At 39.5% G+C, this 21,250-nt stretch overlaps 1 protein-coding gene across 3 annotated transcripts in view; it reads right to left on the bottom strand.

The window, feature by feature from the left end:
* SKAP2 (src kinase associated phosphoprotein 2) overlaps positions 1-21,250 on the bottom strand; it is a 153,036-nt gene that overhangs the window by 3,632 nt on the left and 128,154 nt on the right. For all 3 annotated transcript variants that reach the window (XM_021078832.2, XM_085005662.1, XM_021078833.2), the window contains exons 10-11: positions 17,220-17,297; positions 11,659-11,771 (exon numbers count right to left, since the gene is read on the bottom strand). In XM_021078832.2, the coding sequence (XP_020934491.2) occupies positions 11,659-11,771; positions 17,220-17,297 (191 nt within the window). The remainder of the gene's footprint in view (positions 1-11,658; positions 11,772-17,219; positions 17,298-21,250) is intronic.

The raw sequence follows: 21,250 nt of genomic DNA, 5'->3' as shown, positions 1-21,250 counted from the left end.
TAGAGGGAAGCTCAATAAGAAATAAAAGTATCGCAAGTTATAAAGGCAAAATATTAATCTGGCTGTAAAAAAGAGTGATGGATGAGTCATTTTTGCGTTTGTTTTGCAGCATGAGCTAAACCTGTGCCTCCTCTGCTTCCCTTTGCCTCCACTGACAGACACACTGCTGCTCCAGGCATCACGAACACTGTAACTGGTCTCATTTGTCTGCCAGATTGACTAATGTATTTTTAGCTCAAATTTATTTATGTTTAGTGGGATACAAACAAAGTAAAATGAATTACAAGTTTCAAGAATAATATCTTCCAAAAAGCAATACTCTGAAAAAGCATTGTAGGGCCCAAATTTAATTTTTCATATAAGATAAATTTTTAAAATCAATCCCCAAAGTAATTCAATAGGCTATGATTTCCAACATCAGAGTCATAGATAAATGTGCATATGCATATTGAGTTACATGCGGGGAGGGAATGTTAATATCAGTACAGACTTAACATCTGTATTGATTACTAGCTATGCTATTGGCCATCAGACAGGAAACGCATACAATTCTTCCATACAAATGTAGCAACATTCCCATGTGTGTACGGATATGCAGCCTGTCAATAGATTATAGGATTCAAATCTATAAGTGCCTTTTAAACAATGAGATATATCAGATTTATTGTAAGAATAAGATGGAAGGAAAAGAGGGGACAGGCCTGATTTTAATAAAGGCACAGCTTTGGCTTATGAGGCGTAGACTCAAGACTGGAAGTTGAAAAGTTCACTGAGAGGGTCGACTTGGTGGACAAAACTCTCCAAGCAATGAAAACAGCCTGATGCCCAGAACTCAATGAAGAAGCCCATCATCTGTGCAGAATAAGTTTATCAGAAGAAAATACCAACTTACTGAGGGCTGTGATTAGCAACCATTATATTCTAATAGGTACCTAATAAAACTGCCCCTTTCAATTTTTGAGGCAATGAATATAATTAGAGCCGAATGCTTAACAAAACAAATGTATTTCACCTTGCAGACGCTAAAGGCTTACAGTGTAAGATTTCAAAATGGATAGTTAACAGAGTAAGTCGAAGGGTGAAAGCTCTTACGCAGTGTCAATCTAAGAGTTTTTCAATGGATTATCAAGAACGAGGAAAGGAACCAGTCCCCTAAAGGGTAGAAACAGAAAGAGAAAGAACACCTTGAGTGAGAGCAGACCCAAGCCTGCTTTCAGAGAACGGCCTGCAATCTGGGTTTCAATGTTTCGATTCAAATTACAAACCACAAAGTTCACATTACTTTTTAATATTCTGCTTTGATGACAATCTACACTCTCAATTAAGGGCATATTATTGTTCTCAAAAAGCTCACTCCCATCCAAACTTAAGAAATTGATATCCAGCAAATCACTTCAACAAAGGACCAGTGACATACTTCATACATGAGAGACTTTCGTATGGTGGTAGCTGATAAGAGTCATTAAATAGAAACTACAGGATTCAGCTGTAAACAAATCCCTGAAAAGGAACACTTCAGGAAAAAATTAAGTTTTAGACTAAAATAATCTTAAATGCTTCCCTTAATTAATTTAAAAGAGTTGAAAAGCATATGAAATACACACCTCATACAAGTCCACTAAAATATCACAGGTTTAAATCAGAAAAGGGTAAAAATAAAAAACCAGAATGTTTATTACTTTACATTCATAAAGAATTCCAGATAGCACTCCTGTGTGGAATTAAGAGGGAAGATAAAATACAGTGAGATAAAAATCTAGTAGGCAAATTGATGGATTTACACTGCAGCCATTAGAGTCTGTCGGCAAGACTGCAAACACAGAAGCTTTTACTTTTGCCATCACCGCCCTCTATATGAGCCTCCTGAGCAACATGAATCCCAATTAAACCATTTGCAGCCTATACGTTGGACGGAAGATGCTTCTCGGAGTACAGCGCTCTCAACTTCAGCCTGAAGATCCAAGAGCACCCACGGTTTCCTTTGGAGGAAGAAAACCTGCCTTTGCCTTCCCTGTTTGCTGCCCCCAAACAAATGTGATTATGGATGATAGATTACTTACAGCGGAAAAGAATGCAATCCATACAATGCTGTCTCGCTGTCCACATACTAAGTGTAGCATGGGTCTTAAAAGTCACAGGGGGTCATTAAGAAAAGACAACCCTCAAACCTTATCTTGTTAATAAACAAAAAATAAAGAGACAAAACCATACCAGGCTGCCATCTAAATCTGGGGAAGGTTAGGAAGCATCACGTCATCCTGATGGCACATGAGATCTCAGGTACAAGAAGGTCTGCCATCTGGTATCCTTCACCCTACGCGGCTCTTAACATCAGCTGAAATGCTAACACAGGCAAGTGGCTGTACTTCAGGAGGACTGATAAAATAATGAAGAGTCCTTTAATCTACAGGAAACCATTCTAGTCAATTTATAAGAAATATTGCATCCCTTTGTAGGACGTGTAATTATTTTCTATTAATCATGTGCTATAAAGCTACATTATGCGGTTATTCTGTTATCACTAGAAAGAGGCCTGCAGTCAGCTTCTGACAATGTTAGGTAATTACTAACACAAAGCTTCTTTCTCCTCCCATGGTATGCTATCAAGATCCAGAGGTGTAGTGATGCTTACTGTATAAAAATAGTACTCAAAAGAAATTCAATATCTGCAAAATGGATGGCTTCAAGGCAAAATGTAATATGGCAGTCAAAGAAGCAAAAAAGCCAAACTTGCCCAGTAATTCGAGACAATAATCATAAAGCAGTACTGAACAGCTCTGATCTAACTCTGTTTTCTATTTTCATACCATTGAAATAGTTTTTATTTGTTTTGTTTTGTGATTAAAATTTTAGGCCTCAATCATTAAGTAATAAAGTGATTATGTAATAAGGCAGGAAAAAAAGGACTAGTTTTGATAGAGTGAAACAGACTTTATCCAACACAAGAGCAGACATATGTCCATGTTTGCTCATTAACTAAACCTTCTCTCTCTGGCAGTGTATTATTTTACCCTTAAATAAAGCCCCAACACTTACTTAAATCCTTTTCAGCACCATGATTCTCATTTCTTAAGTATGTGAATCCACTTTCTACAAACCATATGGGAAAAGAATTCTGCCTTAACAGAAACTTGAAACATTAATAGATTTTGTGATGTACCACCCCTTTCAGAAAGTGGATACCAATCTGTCTGAAAGAAATAGGTGTTAGAAAGGTTAAAAGACAACATTCCTTTCTTCAAACATGTATCTGTGCTTCGAAACATACAAAGCCTGGTATGGAAAAAAAGGTAATTTTACTCACCAAACAGAAACTACACTGAGATTCAGAACCAGTGGACTTTATCACTGTCTTCCAACTGTTCATTGTGACATTTTCAAAAATTTTTTTTTCAAATTGTTCACAAACATTGTAGTAGCACGAAAACTACGTAACTATTTAAAATACGGAAATACTTTCTTCAAGGCTGCCTCTTCGATCTCTTACTTTTTATTATCTCCAATTAGAAGCTTTATAAGAATCATTTCTTATACATCCATCATTTCAAAGGTTCTCTTAATATGCCCCACAGGAACTTGACAACTTTGGTGTTTTACTATTATTATCTACACATTAACTGCTTGACTCTTAGTCTCTTAACCTGTTAAATGAGGAAATGGACACTAATTATTTCTAAAGCCCTCCCTAATGTTTGAATACCACCATTCATGAACCTGCTTTAAGCCCTGAGTCTCTTACCAGCTTATGGAAATCGGCCTCATTACTTTATAATTTACTAGACAGGTTTGATTCTGAGTTACTCTAACTCAAAGAATCACATTTTTTTCTCCATGCACTGTGTACTCCGTTTTTAAAGACAGGGAGACAAAGGACAAGTAAGGAAGGTGACAGTAAGGACTTAATTCCTATAACAAATTCTATCTTCCAGAGTCAAGACACATTTAATCCAAATTTCTACACAGTCAACATTCACGATACCATAAAGTAAAAACTCTTACTCAGATTGATGATTCGCAGGTAGTCTCAGGCAAAGAAAATCAACTCATGCTTAGTAGAGGGTGGTCCCGGCACTTGGTGTATTTCACCAACCAGTACATGACTCTGTTAACTCTTCCAGCTGCCACTGCTCTAGTTCAGGCCTTCACTGCCTCACTGTGGACGGGGGCATCATCGACTCAGCCTTTCTCTCCTTCTTAGAAACTGGCTTCTTAAGAACTTACACCAGCTCCCCAATGTATTAATGACAAACGCCTCTGCTTGGCCTCTTCCCACCCTGCTAGCCACTTCTCTCACTGCTCTGGTCCACAGTCCAACCTTCCATGCTGCTCACGTTCCTGCCTCTGTACACAGGTGCTCCCTTCCCTGGGGCTGTCTCCCCTTCCTCATCCGAATCCTAACCAGCGACGAAGACACAACTCAAGCTACCCAGCTTTCATGAAGTTGCCTCCAAACTGTCTAATCCATACTTACATCTCAAGCTGAGCATTTATTCCTCAGTAGATTTTAAGCACTTTAGTTTTGTCTCTTCAATCAATAAATAAAGTACAAATTCACTGGGATCATAGCAATGTCATACACTTAATCCGCATGCCCCACACTCCAGGATGTGTGTGAGATGTTCATTAAATGGGTACCGGATGATGGAACAGGCTCTCTCTTCATCCTGGAAGATGCACCAGCTGACTATCCTACATGTTTTCTTAAAAGGTGTAATTTCCAACAGGAATACCTCTTCTTTGTATACATTAGACACACTTGAAGAATTTTAGCAATGATAAACATTTGGTTCGGATGTATGTTTAGCTTCACAGTCTGAAGTGTGTTGCTCTTACTCGTGGCTGGCTGTTGCCCATCAAGCTTTCCAATGTGTTATGTCCAAAAAGCCTAAATTCCACTTGCAGAAAGAAAGATACCTACCCTTGCAGAACCGGGACCAAATAACTCCAAGTTCTGTGAAAAAATGACTTCGGTTGAATTTATTGTAAGTACTGAAGAGGTTAAGACAGAACCTGCAAAGGTAGAAACGGTGGGGCAGGTCGACAAGAAAATCTTCTGGGTTTTCAGTTGCTGCTTCTTGCGATTATTTTCTCACAAGATCTAGAGTCTTATCCCAGCTCACTACGAACTTGACATGAGCCCTTGGGCAATCCCCAAGTTCTTTAGGGATGATTTTTTTGGTTTAGATTTATATCATTCTTTGAGCTTCCCCAATAATCCAGTTACATACCTAACATAAATCAATAGATCTAGTTATTATATATTTGGACCCTCACAGAATTAGCTTTATGAAATCTGTTGTTATATTTACTATAATTTTTTGCTGTTGAGGGTAACATCTGCCACTGTTACTCCTTTTTTTTTTTTTTTTTTTGTCTCTTGTCCTTTTTTTAGGGCCGCACCCGTGGCCCTAAATCCTTTTTTCAATTATCCCTTTATTTATTCTTTTTCCCAATTATATGGAGACTCAAAATTTTCTCATCTATAAAGTGAAGGGCTAGCACTAAGGTTCTCCTACCTCCTTTATGATTCTATTATTCTAAATTCTTTTTTTTTTTTTTTTTTGTCCTTTTTAGGGCCACTCCCGTGGCATATGGAGGTTCCCAGGCTAGGGGTCTAATCTGAGCTGCAGCTGCTGGCCTACGCCAGAGCCACAGCAACGCCAGATCCGAGCCGCATCTGTGACCTTCAACACAGCTCACGGCAATGCCAGATCCTTAACCCACTGAGCGAGGCCAGGGATCGAACCTGCGTCCTCATGGATGCTAGTCAGATTCGTTTCTGCTGAGCCACGACAGGAACTTCAACAAATATTTTTTCATTCCCTCCTCCTGCTTTCCCACTATGCGGTGTAGCCAAATGCCAGGGCAACAACCACAACAAAAGGAGTACTTTGGAGTGCGCTGTAAGGCAACCTGATTATTACGCGCTGTTCCAAAGGGAATATGACTTTTAAAGAGATAAGGAGGGAGACATCTCAAAAGAGTGAGAGTGTGCCAGGCAGAGGGAGGCTCTTGACTTTTTCAGTTGGGGGAGAGCAGAAGGGCATTAAAAAAAAAAATCATAGATTTTTTTCAATTTAAGTTTTTTTTTAAATTACCAACATGGTCCTTTTCATTGAGGTTCTTTTGTTTTGCGCCTGGAAAATCTTCGCCTGTTCCATGCAGAATCGAACCGTGCAGGCTCTGCGGCCACAGCAGCCCCTCCGCCGCCCCGCACTGCCGTCTGGTTTCCCCTCTTCCTCGCAGACCACTCCTGAGAGCCGGCCTCCCCTTTCACCTGCCGACGTTTTCCTGCAAAGCTCCCTCCAGGTTGCGTTAAGAGAAACTAGGGAAGTTCTTGAGCATGTTTTTTGCAAGTAGGTAACAAGAGGAGACCCCCGAGCGGAACCTGAACAACTGACGTAATTCGGTGTGTAGCGCTGTTTCCACCAACTGCCTGGCACCACCGGGGAGAGGGGGTGCAATGTCAGGTCTGCCTCCTGTGCTTCACCTCCCTCAGGCCCCAAGGCCCCCGTACAGACTGAAAGCCATCAGACCCTGTCCAGCGCCGTTTCGAGCAGAAACACTCCTCCTCCTTCCCGGAAGACTCTAAGATACGATGGTGCCCTGGGAAGCAGCTTCGCATCACCAGCGTGTGTCCTATATCAAGATGTCCCAGTTGCTCTTCGGCAGTGGTTTTGGTATTTGGGGCACAGGGTCAGATGGTCACAAAGGAAAAAACCACAAGAGCTAAAAAGTAACTCTGTATTTCCCTCTGCCAATAGAGGTCAGCAAGACTTTCATTGTATTTTATTTTTCTGGTGGGTCTGAAGCCAAAAAAGCCCTGGTAGCAGAATCTTTACATTTTCACAATGAGAAGTAGATGATCAAGGACAGTTTTAATTCACCAATCACTGGGAAAAAGTCACAAACAGACATAAGGGGAGGCCATGCTTGAAACTCCAAAGAGCACACTCTAAAAAAATGCCCTTTTTATTGTGTACTAGTGAATACTGTCAAGCTACATTTCCTGTTTTTGACTTCATGAAATGTCGCCAAAAGCTGCCAAGTCCAAGTCAGATATGTCCTAGACTAGATGAAATATTCCAGGATTCTTAACTCTCTTATTTTTCTGTTAATAGCAGACAAAGCAGCATGCCTCTTTCCTGCTGAAGCATAGCTCTCCTGTCATTAATTCTCTAAAAATAATTTATTGCCTTAAAAGTAAGGACAGGAATGTGGTTAGCAATTTACTGACAAGTACAGATTGAAAGATACACTAATAGATGATGTAAATCCAGTACAGCAAATGGAATAATATAACCAAGGAGATATGCGGGACTATGGAATATGCCTATAGCTATATAACCTGGATTCTGCCATTAAAATGATAACATTTCATAAACACAATACTATTAACTAAGATATTATGTCCATCTCTAAGGTGATAATAAAATTGAAATGCAAACCTGTTAAGAGAATTTAGCATGATTTTAAACAACCCGATTCCAAATAAATAAGTAAATAAATAATAAAATATTTTCAACCTCAAATATGATTTCCTCCCCATCAAATAAATCTGAAACTAGGGCTTGTATCTCAGAGTAACTTCACTAACAACATAGTGGTCATAAAAATTATATATTCCACTTTCATTCATCCCTACAAAAGTCCTTTTTTTTTTCCCCTTAGGGGAAGAAACAGGTTTCCAAATCTCCACTAAACTATTAAAGTAGGCGAAGTGTTTAAACACATGAAAAAAAACAGCAGCAATGCTTTATGAAAAGACCTATAAGCAAAAAGTTATGGGCTTGTGTTTTTAGGAAAGCAGTATTTAGATTTATTATTAGTGAGGTTCAAAGGTTAAAACCAAGAAAATGCTGGACACTTTGAAGGAGGAGCTTGCTCAGCTGGGGTCACATGACAGCTGCTAATTGGAAGATGTTAGAAAGGGAGGAGGGAAGGGCAGGTACCTGCTTCTCTTCCTCCTTTATTGTAACATTTGATTTTCACTAAAAGATAGAAAAGGAAAGCTGGTATTTGCATAAACTCAAAAGAGACTTAAAATAAACAAATCAGCCCCAGGCTGACTGAGCACAGCTGACACTCCATCAAGGCTTCCTTTGCAACAACAGAAACAGAACACCAAATTTTCAAATCAAGTATTTCTACAGTGAATTTTAATAAACAGAGCCTAATCATCAAACTAGCTAAGTATGTTTGTCCTTACAGTTATAAAGTTAAAATACTCTTTATTATAATGCATGCCATTTTGTTTCCTGATTTATCTAAATATTTGTACTGAAAGAACACATCTTTTCTTAACCTATCTTGTGTTGTCTTTTTCAAAAAGATTATTTTCAGAACTAACAACTTCCCAGAAGGTGAGTCAAATCAATGGATAATTAAATACCACAAACTCTAGATCAGTCCATTTGAAAAAGGCAAGTTGTATTTCTTCGAAATCTTTTAAATGGTGTTTTTCATTAGAAAGGACATGGCACTAATTTTTTTTTTTTTTTTTTTTTTTTTTACTAAATACACATTTTTAACATCTCTCTAAATACTGTTAGACTCCTTAAAATGCATTCTTCCTTAAGTATACAATTTTTACATTTAATTCAGAATGATGAAAAGAATTTCCATGATTAATGCTTATACTTTATTGACATGAGATAGGAAAGTAATAACCCATAGCTAGATTTAAAGTTGGATTTATGACATCATTTTGATTGTGCGCATTAGCTGCAATTACCTGCACCACTCATTCTGAGCCACTAGATGGTGTAAAAAATAAATTCAAATGGCAAAATTGCATTCCTTCATCACAAAATCTAACTCTACAAACGATTAAACAAATTTCTAGGCACCTAACAATGCTAGTGATTTCTATACTTACTGAACTTTAAAAAAAAACCTACTGATATATAGCATCAGCCCTACTTTGATCTAAAAACAGGCCCTTTAAAGCAATCGTTGGCTCTCTTGTTCTCAGAGCCTTGAGTTCTGAATTTATAATAACACCCAGCATTCAAACTGCCATGGTCATGCACATATTAAATAAATTTATGATATCATTTTGTGGCCATTTTTTGCCAAAGTTTTGATTAAATACTGGAAGACCAAGCAAATATAAAATTAGAGTCTCCAGAGGTTCCTATCCGAACTTGCCCAAAGCCGCGTAGGGAAGAGTCTTTCCAAACACATCCTGACTCCCAAAGCAACCTGACAAACAACAGCCAAGATGCCCATCCATGGCCCACAATTTGTCCAAATTCCACAGAGGAAAACCAAGTCTCCTCTCTTTCACCCTCACCAAGACCAACCTGCCCAATTGTATAAGGACCGCAGCTGGGTAGATGTGGGTATTTGATCATCCAGCCAACGCGGTGCTATGCTGGCGTTGCACAGCACCAAGTCCTCTTTCAAAAACCACAATGAGCTCCAGATAAAATGGCCCTCGCTAGAAGGCCTCTCATGAAATGCCAACGGCGGAACTTTAAGCCTTGTGAAAGGCTGATAAAGGCAGTATTTTTGGTCAGCCCACACCCAAATAATAGCCGTTAGAAATTTTAGATGAGAGTATATTCTTCCTACGAGTGGATCACACACTGGCCTTCGCCCTACGACAGGCTGAACATATAAAATTATAATCTCCACAAAACAGGTTTGGGGGAACAGGAATAGCTGTCCCCGGAATCCTAGAAACCTGATACACACCGACGATTGTACTTTCAATTTCACATCCACTGAAAATGATTTTCTGAGGCGATGGTAGAAATAACACAAGCCAAGTGAAAGGGGCTTGCCTGCCAGCCTGTCCCAGAGCCTGGTTCTCTGAGGCTTTCGGCAACAAAGGCAGCTTGAGTCATCAAGCAGACTTCGAGGGCAGACCCACATGGGCTTTGGAAGGTTCCTTTTTTACCAGAGGAACAGAATAGCTACCTGCCTTTTATCCCCGTAGTCTGAAATTCCAAGTGGAAACCAATCACTTATGAATGAATAGAATTAATTTTATATGCAATTTTACACACAATTTAATTTTATACTGCCAAATTGGTAAAAGAAACTGTGAGCTAAGTAAATTTCAGCAATGATTCCAAGAAAGTTTCTTGTCCAGAACTGAAACTAATCAGTTTGCTTTCTATATTAGGGAACCAACTCAAAAAGCTGACTACTGAATGCTCTGTAATAGGCTTAATCCAAGAGTTGTTAATATGGCTATTTATAGCTTCCAAGAACTGAAAGCATCTTTCTTAAAACAAAACAAAACAGAAAAAAACCCCATACGAGTGAGCAAAGGACTGAGAGAAATGAGACAGGTCTTAGCTTTGGGCATCTCAACTAGCAGTTATCGCACTTGGCTGTATTTACTATTTTCCCTTTGATAATCTACAAGTCCTTATATCTCATTTTCTTTGGATTCCTGGTGCCTACAAGGGGCCCCCGAACATTATAGGTACTTTATAATAGTTTAAATTAAACACAAGGAAGGAAGGAAGGAAAGAAGGGAGGGGGAAAAAAGGAAGGAAGATAGATACAAGCTAAAAAAAAAAAAAAAAAAAAAGAGTGGAAAGCCCTGGTCTGGGAGTCAAGATGCCTGGTTAAGTACTGGCTCTGGTGCTTTTTTGACCCAAGTTCCCTCATCTGTAAAACCAAGGATAGATACATGACCCCTAAGATCTCTCACTGGAATGTTCGAAGATTCTCTGTGTATGTTTTACGCACCAGTCAACTAGTGTTTAAATCAATAAGTGACCTTATTTCCAAATTCCCTTTTGTATCTAACAAGTCATATTATCTTCCCGAAAAGTCCAAGATATTTCTCTAACCAACAAAGCACATTAAACTCCCAGACTCATGATTTATGTAACATTTCTCTACTTAGATTTAAACAGTTTCCATACATCATTTGTTTCTAAAGCAGCCTCATGAAATAGATTGGGGCAGGTATTTTTTAATCCTCATATTATAGTAGGCACAGTTATGACAGGAAAATTAAAGGAGCCCACACATGTCATTAGAAGTATATTCAATTAAGAAACTTGACTTTTAGATCTAAGGACAGAAAGATTTTGAATAATCCAGAATCTTAAGAGGCAGGGACAATGATTTTTTTATAGGTGAGGATGAGTTCACAGCAACATACTTTTCTATTATGTTTACAATTACAATTATGTTAAACTTTTTAAAAAATGACAGAAACCTGTCTGAAAAGTACTGCTCTTAAATTGTCGGAACACCCAATGTATTTACATAAAGATGAAAAACTTGTTCTATAAACACAGTGTTTCCAGTAGTGAATGGCAGACAAAATCAGAATAAGCACACAGAAGAATAAAAAGGAAGAGGAAAGAAAAACATAACAAATAACCTAATACCTTACAATGTTAACTTTCACATAAGTACATTGTTTCTGGAGAAGGCAGTGTGTGGATGGGAGCCAAAGGCTGAAGTGATAGGTAAACACACTGTTAAGTTGAATCCTGTTATCTGATTGTGTTCAAAATTTGATTACATTTCACTTGACAAAATAATTAATTATTGTGAACTCCCAATTGTTACCAAGGACCTAGAAGAATTCCAACTGGCATTTTCCCCAGTGCTGCAAATCCAAATGCATGAAAATCCAGCTTTGCAGTCACCCTTTACAGGTGTCATTTTGGGAGAACTGCTTACCTTGCTTAGAATGTAAATCACATCACCACGTTTAAATGACAGTTCATCGGAAAGATCTCCTGTGCAGTCCCACAAACCCTGGTAAAAATTAGCATAGTCTGTGCTTTTATCTCCTAGGAAGAAGAAGAAGGAGAAAACAAAAATTAGAGCTTTCCTGTAATGGGCCCTCATTTAAAACTGAACCAACAGCAAGTAAAGGGCCACCCCAAATCACCAAAATGGTCTCCTTCAAAGAACAGTCCATGACATCCACACGAGAACCCTACTTTGGGCTACCAGCTAATTCAGGACCATTTTCAAAAAGATCTGATTTCGAATGTCTCTTTTTTTCCTCTCTCCCTTTCTTGTTTTTACCTAACACTTGTAACTGCAACATGTTTCTTCAAACCCGCACCTAAAAGTTCCTTCCCATTTATTTTACATAACAGACCTAAGCCCACTTGCTTGCTCTGGGAAGAGTCAGCCATCCTGCATAATGAGCAGCAGCCATGAGATGTGATAAACTTGTTGTGAAAGAAGCAGCTTACAGAATCTGGGACACGTCATAAAATAATAACAAAGGACCTGAGGTACAAACACAACCAAACAAGGTAACAAAAAAGCTTATTTTTTTTTTAAATTCTAAAACATAAAACTGGCTAAAGGAAGAGAATAAAGTGAAAGTAATCCGAGGGACAATTCCAGCTCTTGTCTTTAGGGACTTGTGTACCCAAAGCCTCTCCAAGTGATTTCTAAAATATTTTAGGAACTTTGAAATCGCCAGTGCCAAAGCTGCATTTTTCATGATTTCTGTCAGCCCCAGTTTAGGACATTAGGCTCTGAATAAACATGCAACATACACTGGAGTTATCAGCTCATCCTTCTAACAGCATAAGCACAATGGATGTGATGTGCTCAAACTGCCATACAGACCATTAACTGATTGATTATTTAGCGCTCTCGCTCTGTAATACCACAATAAACTGGGTAATAAATGCTTTGTCACTTATACAATGTGGGTCTCCTGAAACACAGCATAGAGTTAAATACACTGGATGCTTTTGTTACACTGAGAACCGTTTCCTGTTTTTAATTTCATGATAATTGAGTTTTGATGAGTTAACACAAAAAGAATGCAAGTAACATCAATAAGATGTCCGTGTATTCACTAACCAGGCAGAACATACACGTGCTGACAACTTCCGTCACTGGAATGTCATCTTTGAATTCTGAGGGGATAGCTGCGGAGACACATGCTGGATTGGGGTTGTCATCTTAGTTCTGTTCTATGGCTCTCAAACAGCAGGCTCCTTGGCAAGTCCCACACAACCAGTCACACTAGCGGGTCCTGAGGACGTTTGTCTTATTACACATGGTTTGTGAATTACTCAACGTGTTAAGTTTATTAGAAATTTCAAAAATTCTCTTTAGTATCTGAAACATTCTTTAAAGCTGAAAAGAAAATCTGAACAATGCAGGGTCTGTTTGTTTAAGAAATAAGACGCTGATTTTCAATTATATTTTTAAGAAAATAAACAAGGACCAGAATACTCAATTGAGTGAAATCCTTCTATTAATTTTTTTCTCTTATTTTCGAAGAATTAACAGAATATTTTCTATTAATTTTTTTCTCTTATTTTCAGAGACAGGGAGGAGAGGGAAGGAAGGGGGCAGAGAGAGACAGACACCTTATTGACTTCTCCACTCTAGCATCTGAGCGCTCATCACAGAAGCCAGCAGGGACCTACACAAGCCTGGGAATCCAACCAAGAGCTGAGAATGCCCGTGGCCATCGTACATTACATTTCCCCACCCCCTCCAAGCATCTATTATGTAAATTCTATGAATGGACACTAGAGGGCGCTCTGGCTGGACGGATCATGCCAAACATTGTCAATTCTTTTTTAGAAAAAAATTACTTAATAATAAAGTGACTGATTTCCTTTAAAAACCACTTATTTAGACAAATAGAGATTTAGAAGTTGAAACATTCTAGTCAGATTAAATCAACTGCTAACTGGGTCAAATGTTGCGCCCCATGCAGTCTGTCAGTGTCAGTTTAAAAGTCAAGGAATTAGAGCAAAGAGAGGATGACATCATTTCACATGCGAGGCCCTCCCCGCCTCAGTCACTGGCCAGGAGGTAAAAGGATCTAAACGGCTGGGCTCCCCAGTCGAGGCTCCTGTGTGCTCCCCATGCTGCTCAGCCTCAGGCTTGATCCCAAAAGGTTGAAGAAACACAACTTGGGCTAAAACCTAGAGAAGTTTTGGCTTAGCTCGAGCATCCCAGCGGGTTCTTCAGCTGTTCACCTGCTCTTTCCTTTTTCAGATTCTCTCACAATGGTTTTTCATTCAGTAGATTTTTTTTAAGAGGTGTGGGGAAGAAGGAAGGAAAAGAAAAGTAAATGGTGATTCTAACACATAATCGCAGCACTTTGGGGTCTCTCTCCCCCTCGATTCGCTTGGTGAAACTCCCATTAACACTAATGGGAGTTATAGGAGCACAGGAGGGGAAGGGAGACCCCCACCGTGTGCAAGATGCATCTCTCCCTAGATGGGCATCACGGGCATTTCATTAAATCTCATGGCTGCAAAGAGGCAACAGAGCCAGCGATCTGGCAATCCTGGGAAAAAGATGCATTTTCTACTGTGATTTCTGCAATCTTGATGATGATGTTACCCAAAGACCAGCCTCATTTCTGTGTCCCCCATGTGAGCTCTGTTAAAAAAATAGGTTGTTCAGATCACATGGTTACCTGTAAACACAATTTACTATTCTATCTACTTCAGCGTGCAATGTAAGTTATGATGCAGAAGAAGCAGCTGGGGAGAAAACCTCGCCGTGTATGTTTATTGGCCTTGGTCTCAGGAAAGCGATGTCAAAATTCTTCATATGAATTTCTAGACAAAAAAAATTAAGAATTATCTTGTTCCTTAGAGAGCAGCAAGCTCCTCTGGTTTACCTTTCTAAATTTCAAGTGTGCCTAAAATACACAAAAAATTGAATCGTTACAGCCTTAGAAGCACAGAGGGGTCACAAAAGTTAACGCTAAAACTGAAAACTAATCCCTGTGAGCTGTGTTTTTTAAAAACAACAATGGCAAAAAAATAGGATGGGCTATAATGTCATAAACCACAGATAAGATTACAATCTGGGTTTAAATGTTTCATTGTCTTTACTGCATGAACTGATTTTCCTATTCTGTCCACATCATGATCTATGTTTTCAAAATTACCCCCCCCCAACCTTTTTCATTACGTTTCTTGTCCTGAGAGGCACATGTGGTTAAAAAAGGTAAAAAAGGAAAAAAATATTGTGAAGGATACAAACAATGTAATTGCTCCTGTAAGTTAAACGTGCAAAACCAGATCATTGGGCACTGATAACAGAACTGTTATGAAAGTATAAGCTAAGCACTGGAGTACTTACTTTTGCCAAAATGAAAAGATTTTTAAAACATGAAGGCAGTGGATGACACATGCAGAAATAAGATAATAGGGAATCTCTCCTTGGGTCGCGTTATAGGTTTAAGAACGATTTTAGAAAGGTATGCATGGTGCACAATGTTCCAAAATAGAAAATGGAATCTTTATTTATATATATATATAAAATATATGCAGGTTATATAAGCTTGAACATGAAAGAAGTTGTAAGAAATACTAGATTAATTTTGGTTTTGCTTACATGTTTTACATTAGAAGAGTCTGAAAACAATTTTTTTAGCAAAATCCGATGTGAAAAATAAAGAACATTCTTGAGTAAGGTTAGAAGTTCACATCATGTGATGCTCAGCAAGATAGTAATACCCTTGTCAACTCACTGCCCTGCCCGGCAAACAAACTTCTAGTGTTACGTCTTTGACAGCCTGGGGAGAGCAAAGGTCACTGCTATGCAAAAGCATTAAAACTGTTGCTTGAAAAGAATTTCATGTCACTAAAGATAAGAATTATTGCAGTGCTTTACAGCTATGGCATGAAAAGCTAGATCTCCTTATTGCGTTCCTTTGAGGGAAAACGGATTTCTTTCTTCCTTCCCTCGAAGGCAAAATTTTGAGAGATGGTTACCTTAAAAGGGTTTTTGAAAAACACAATTTGCTTTAAGCCAAATTACTTATATTTGGGGAAAGAAATATCTGTGTGGGTCGACCTCCCACACCTGCATGGAAATTTTAAAAAAAGAGAACGACATGCTTCTGGCAGCAGCCTCACAATGCACATAACAACACGTACACACTTAAACTGCTCTGGAGCATCGTCCTCCAGGTCTCCCTGAGCCTGGCTGTTTGCAGCTGCATTCTGCAGGACCAGAGTACTCACGTCGAGGGGGTTCGGTCTCGCTTCCTCTCTGCAAAGAGCAAACCAAAACCTTTTGCAGCAACTTGCTCCTGCTTTCCTGTCCAGGTCCGGAAATTGGGCCTCTGTTTCCTTGCCACATGTCACAGTAGGAAGGTCTCTGGAAAGCTACTTCCTGACCACACACTTCTTGTCCACCCTGCCCCTGACAGCTCGGAAGAGTGATGTGTGCACATATCAGAGAGGGGAGGTGACCCCCAACTGGAGCTCTTGGCAGGACATGGGACGATATGGCAGACCTTGCCCCAGCTGACATGTGGCTATGAAGAGGTGTAAAGTCCTGATAAGTAGGCAGCCCTTCTCTTCTTTCCGTGTAAAATAATTGCTGGTTTATCAAAACTAACCTCATGCTTGCACTACAGATACGGTTTATCTCTTGCTATTTGGAAATAACAACCAGCCAGGAAAGTTGCCCATATCATGTGATTTTGTACACAGCATGTGGAGCTATTTTTCCAGGCTCAGTCATAATTAGTACTTGGGGCCATGTGCCAAGTGGAAATGGATAAGGGGAATATCCTTCCTAGGCTTCGAGGCCACCAGTGTCCTTTTCCAATTTTTAAGCTGCTGTCACTGGACGCTGGCATTTCTTACCCAATTCATTTGCTTTCTGCGTTAATCATATGCAATGAAGATATGCATGGCCAACATTTAAACAGGCTGCAGATCAATTAGCAGTCTTAAGTTTATCTGATTTTTATCAAAGAAGACAGAGCTGTGGGTCGATTGTCAGAGCCTGTGTCAAGTTGACCTTTTCAGAGATGTCTACATTGCCAGTCCCCTGGGCAACTTGTTGTCCCCTGTTAGTCTCTGAATGGCAGAAGTCTGTTCTGCTCAAGCACAAAGTATACACAGATGTCTATATTACATTCTTAGAGGTTTGACAGCAACTGCATGTTGTATCTATAAACTGTCCTTTAGCAGTGACACTTCCTCAATGATGATAAGCTAATTTATGCAACTAAATCTCCTTTGTGCAGAAATGAAAGCTAATTGAGTCATTACAAAGTAATTCAGGAAGGAATACCTTGTATAAATTGGCTTACTTTATAAATCCTTCTCAAGTGGTTTTCATGCATCCTAAATGGGACTAAGCGGCTTATCGGCCATAAGATATCCAGACCCAAGGAGCCGACTTGAGGGGGCGAGTACACGGCTTTAGAGCAGTAAGAACGTGCGTGAGAGGAAAATGAGCGAAACCCAGAAACCCAAATACGCACCACTCCTTACCTGTGGTGTGATGAACGCTGTCCTGACTCATCTTCCTCTGTCCCTCCTCCTTCTCCGGATCACCTTCCTCTTCCTCCTCTGTAAACAAATGGCAACGTAAATGGTACATCGCGGGGTTTCCTCGGGGAGAACAACACAGGACTCACCCCAACCGAAGAGCTAATGGAAAAGGTTCTAACACACAAATATTCCCCGTCAGAGAATGAAACCCCTCCACGTTCACAGCCCGGCCTCAATAATCTGAAGCGGAACAAATAAACCTTGAGGTCTTTCCAAATAGCAATCGGACTGGCTGGCTTGAGAAACTTGAAGATATGTACTAATGTTTCGCATCTTTGTTTAAATGCTTACAGCAACTCATCCGGAACAATCTTAAGTCCAGAAAAGCCCTGCAAATCCAATAAAAATGACACCCAGCATTCTATGGATGGACCACATCATTAGCTGGCACGAGGGCTACAGGTAAAATCCTGGTCCTTCGACATCTGCACAGCAAAGAGGAAATGTGTGATATAAAAGGCAGTTAGCCTGTACGTCCTTAATTAGGTATCAGGTTCTTCATGCTGTCTCCCTCGATCATCACAGGAGGATGCTAGAAGGATCCTCACCCTTCAAGGTGATGCCTCCCAAATCACACTGAGGACCCACTGTGTCATACATCGCAGCAGATGCTAAGACTGCATAGGTAAACGTTTTCAAATCCTCATTTTACACAAAAACAAATTGAGACTCAAAAAAGTAATCTCCAATGTTTGTTATTCAAACTCAGTTTTGTGATTACAAAGTCCCATTTTTTTTTTATCCTGCATGTATTCATACATATCCTTGTATTATTTCACTCCCACCACACTCCCTCCCCAAGTCATAGGAAGAAAAATCATAAGACGAAATGGGAGGAATTTTAAAGAGTCAATAGACAGTGCCTTCTACATGAAAGAAATATTAATTACATGACCACCTCCCCATCTAAGGATTTACACACCATTTAGAAATATTTAAGGCAGAACATTTGAACAAAACAGCATATAAAAGGACAACTGGGTTCAAAAAGAGTCATAACTTCAAAAAAAAACTTACGCTTTAAAGAAACATATACTGACAAATACAGAGACAGTCTTTGTGACTAATTCATTGACTATTAACTACCTGGAAGAGAGAGGTTCTACCAGAAAGGCGAGGAGAGCAGGAAGCTTCTGTCTCAGGAAGCTGCCAGCGCGAGGGGACAGAATGACTGTTCTAGACCCAAAGGAAAATGGGATAAAGGGCATAAGACCTGACCTGCGAGGCCCAAGGTCCTGAAGGAGGGCAGAGGAGAAACCAGCCACGTTACATGGAGACGTGCAAAGGCTCCGAGGGACGGAGAGACTCTGAACAAGGAGAGATGCGAAGGAGGAAGTTTCCAGACAGAGGGAGAGGCATGGACAAAAGAACAAGGTATGAGCATATTCGTTTCAGCTGAAGAAGGTGGCTCTCCCGTGGGGAGAGAGCAGACGGAGGACCGTGCTGGTCATTTGGGCAAAGCATTGAAGATCCGTGAACATCCTGCCATGGCCTTCAGGCTGTTACACCTTTGGGGAGGAGGAAGAGCCCCAGAAGATGTATGAGCCGAGGACCGAGGTTGCTCGAGGAGTGGCTGCCGGATCCCATCGTCCCAGACAGCCTGGAGGAGGGGTGCGGGGAGAGACCACTCCCAGTCTGGCTACAGGGGAAGTTAGTCCTGGACAGAAGGGGCCGAGGAAATGAAAGGAGATGGTTCTGCGAGGGAAAGGAACCGGAAAAGATAAACTGTCTGACTGGACGTGGAGGGCTAAGGGAAAAGAACAGCAATCAAGGATGACTCCAGCTTTGAGCTTAGTTAACTGAGAAAGGGCAATGCCGTTACGAAAAAGAGAATAGCCAAGATAAGCTATTTTGCTGGGGGAACACAAGGAGTTGGGTTTCTGACACGAGAGCTTTAACATGCTGGTGGGGCAACCAAGAGATGTCCAGAGGCAATGGGAAAATCTGGCAGAGAGGTCAGGGGTCAGGACAGCAGATGTAAATTTAGAAGTCTCATGCAAAGTTTAAAGTGGTGATTAATAAAAACCAGCATTGACATCAAGGTTGAGAGTGACTGTACTTAGAAGACAATTATAACTGTTCTATTTTTTTGGTAACTTGAGGCAAATAAAAGAATGAAAGCTCCAATGTAAGGAACAGCTGGAAATCATTGGCAGTTTATACTTATTAAGTCGAAACTAATATTAGCAATTTAATATGGTTGAGATAGTAATTAATACACAGAAGACCTAGTAAAAAGTCTCATACTTAATCCCGTCTCTTTTCTTTTCAACAATTATCTCACTTATGCCAAACTTGAAGGACTAGTTATCACAAACGGAGCTGAAGCTAGTGTGACCCCTAGCCAGGGAACTTCCATATGCCACAGGTTTGGCCCCAAAAAGAAAAAGCTCTTGTGCCCAGGTAAATTAAGCACCCACCAACCTCAGGATGATACGAGGGTCAAAAAACAAACAAAACACCAATCAAACAAAAAAACAACCCCCCCAAAAAACCCACTCTCTTTCTCCTTTTCAAACCTAGTACTGATATTTTTAGGTCAAAGCTGTCTCTATTTTTACATCAAGTTTTCTTAACAACAGTCAAACAACTCATTTTATCTTAGGCTAACAGTACAAACAGCTTCCATATAGAAGACAACAAAATCAAATTTGGTATGTGTATTCTTTTTTAGTCTAGGGGAAAAAAAACCTCATACTGAACGTTGAATAGAATTTGGTTTAAGGGAGATATTCAAGAAATACTAAGTGAACAAATGGATTCAAAAATGATGAAAATAAACCCTACAACTATATTCATTTATTAACAGAGCAAATCACTCCACACCACTCAAAAAATACATAAGGACAAGTGACAAAAATTCTAGGCAATAATCACCTTCACGATAAATTAGAAATATACACACATACTGTTTCATTTAGGTTTATTATTAAACGTATTTTATTTGGGGTTGAGGTACGATGTCATTATAAAGTACTAATTAATACCTCAAATAGTCAGTGTTTGTAGGTTAATATATTCCATTCAACATTTTAATAACAGTAAACAAAAACAGCTCAGCTATGCAGTAAAATCCATCAAACCACACAGATGGTTATAAGGTTTTCATTATGTGGTTACCATAGCAATCATATTGCAAATCTGGAAGCTTCTTGCAAATAAGCAGCTTGTATTTACATGCCTCTCAGCTGCAGCACAAAACTCTTCAACATGTGAAGTTATTATTCCAATCACACATTGTTAGAAGAATCATCAGGAGATTTTTTTGGATCAGATAAGATGAAAATAACAATAAAGTGAACTAACTGCAGAAGATAATTCAGGCACAGTTTTACATTTACTAAACTAACCAACGAGTATTAAAAAGGTTCTGAGTCATTGAAAGGTTTTAACATTAAACCCCATCAAAAACATAAACCCTCTAAGAGCAATCGGACCCTAGAGAATGCAAAAGCTTGAACTCTACTCTCACTCTTCTTTTTAATGGATACTTAGCCTTCTTTCTGAGATGAACAAAGAGAAAAAAATAGACCAGAAAATTGAGTCTTCCCAAATCTTTTTAGGATGACTACCATTTAAGGAAATGCTTACTGTGGGAAAAGTCAAGACCTTTTTTTTCCCTGCTAGATTAATCAATTTAATTTACAAATTGATCCAGTTCCATAACAGATGGATTATTACCCTAATAAGGACCACAGATCTGTCTAGCTATGCAGTTTTTACAAAATGGCTATTTCGGGCTTACTAATGTCTTTTCCTAAGGATAAATAGCCAAAAAAAGAAAAGTGATAAGCAAATGACATGTACAGCTGACATGGCTTGAAAAAGGCTAAAGACAATTTGTTAGCACCAAACCAGCGTGTATGATGTTCGCATCAGGGCTGAAGATGGATTTCATCCTGTCTTCCAGGGAGAAGAGGAGGACAACACAAGAAAATCTTTGACTCACACAATGACTACCTTTCTCACTA

This window comes from Sus scrofa, chromosome 18, assembly GCF_054392235.1.
Source record: "Sus scrofa isolate SSC_HxYL_T2T_F1_AM1 chromosome 18, Sscrofa_HxYL_maternal_Yorkshire_Landrace_v2.0, whole genome shotgun sequence".
Taxonomy (NCBI): domain Eukaryota; kingdom Metazoa; phylum Chordata; class Mammalia; order Artiodactyla; family Suidae; genus Sus; species Sus scrofa.
The sequence above is the reverse complement of the archived record's forward strand: the minus strand, read 5'-3'. Positions and strand labels throughout refer to the sequence as shown.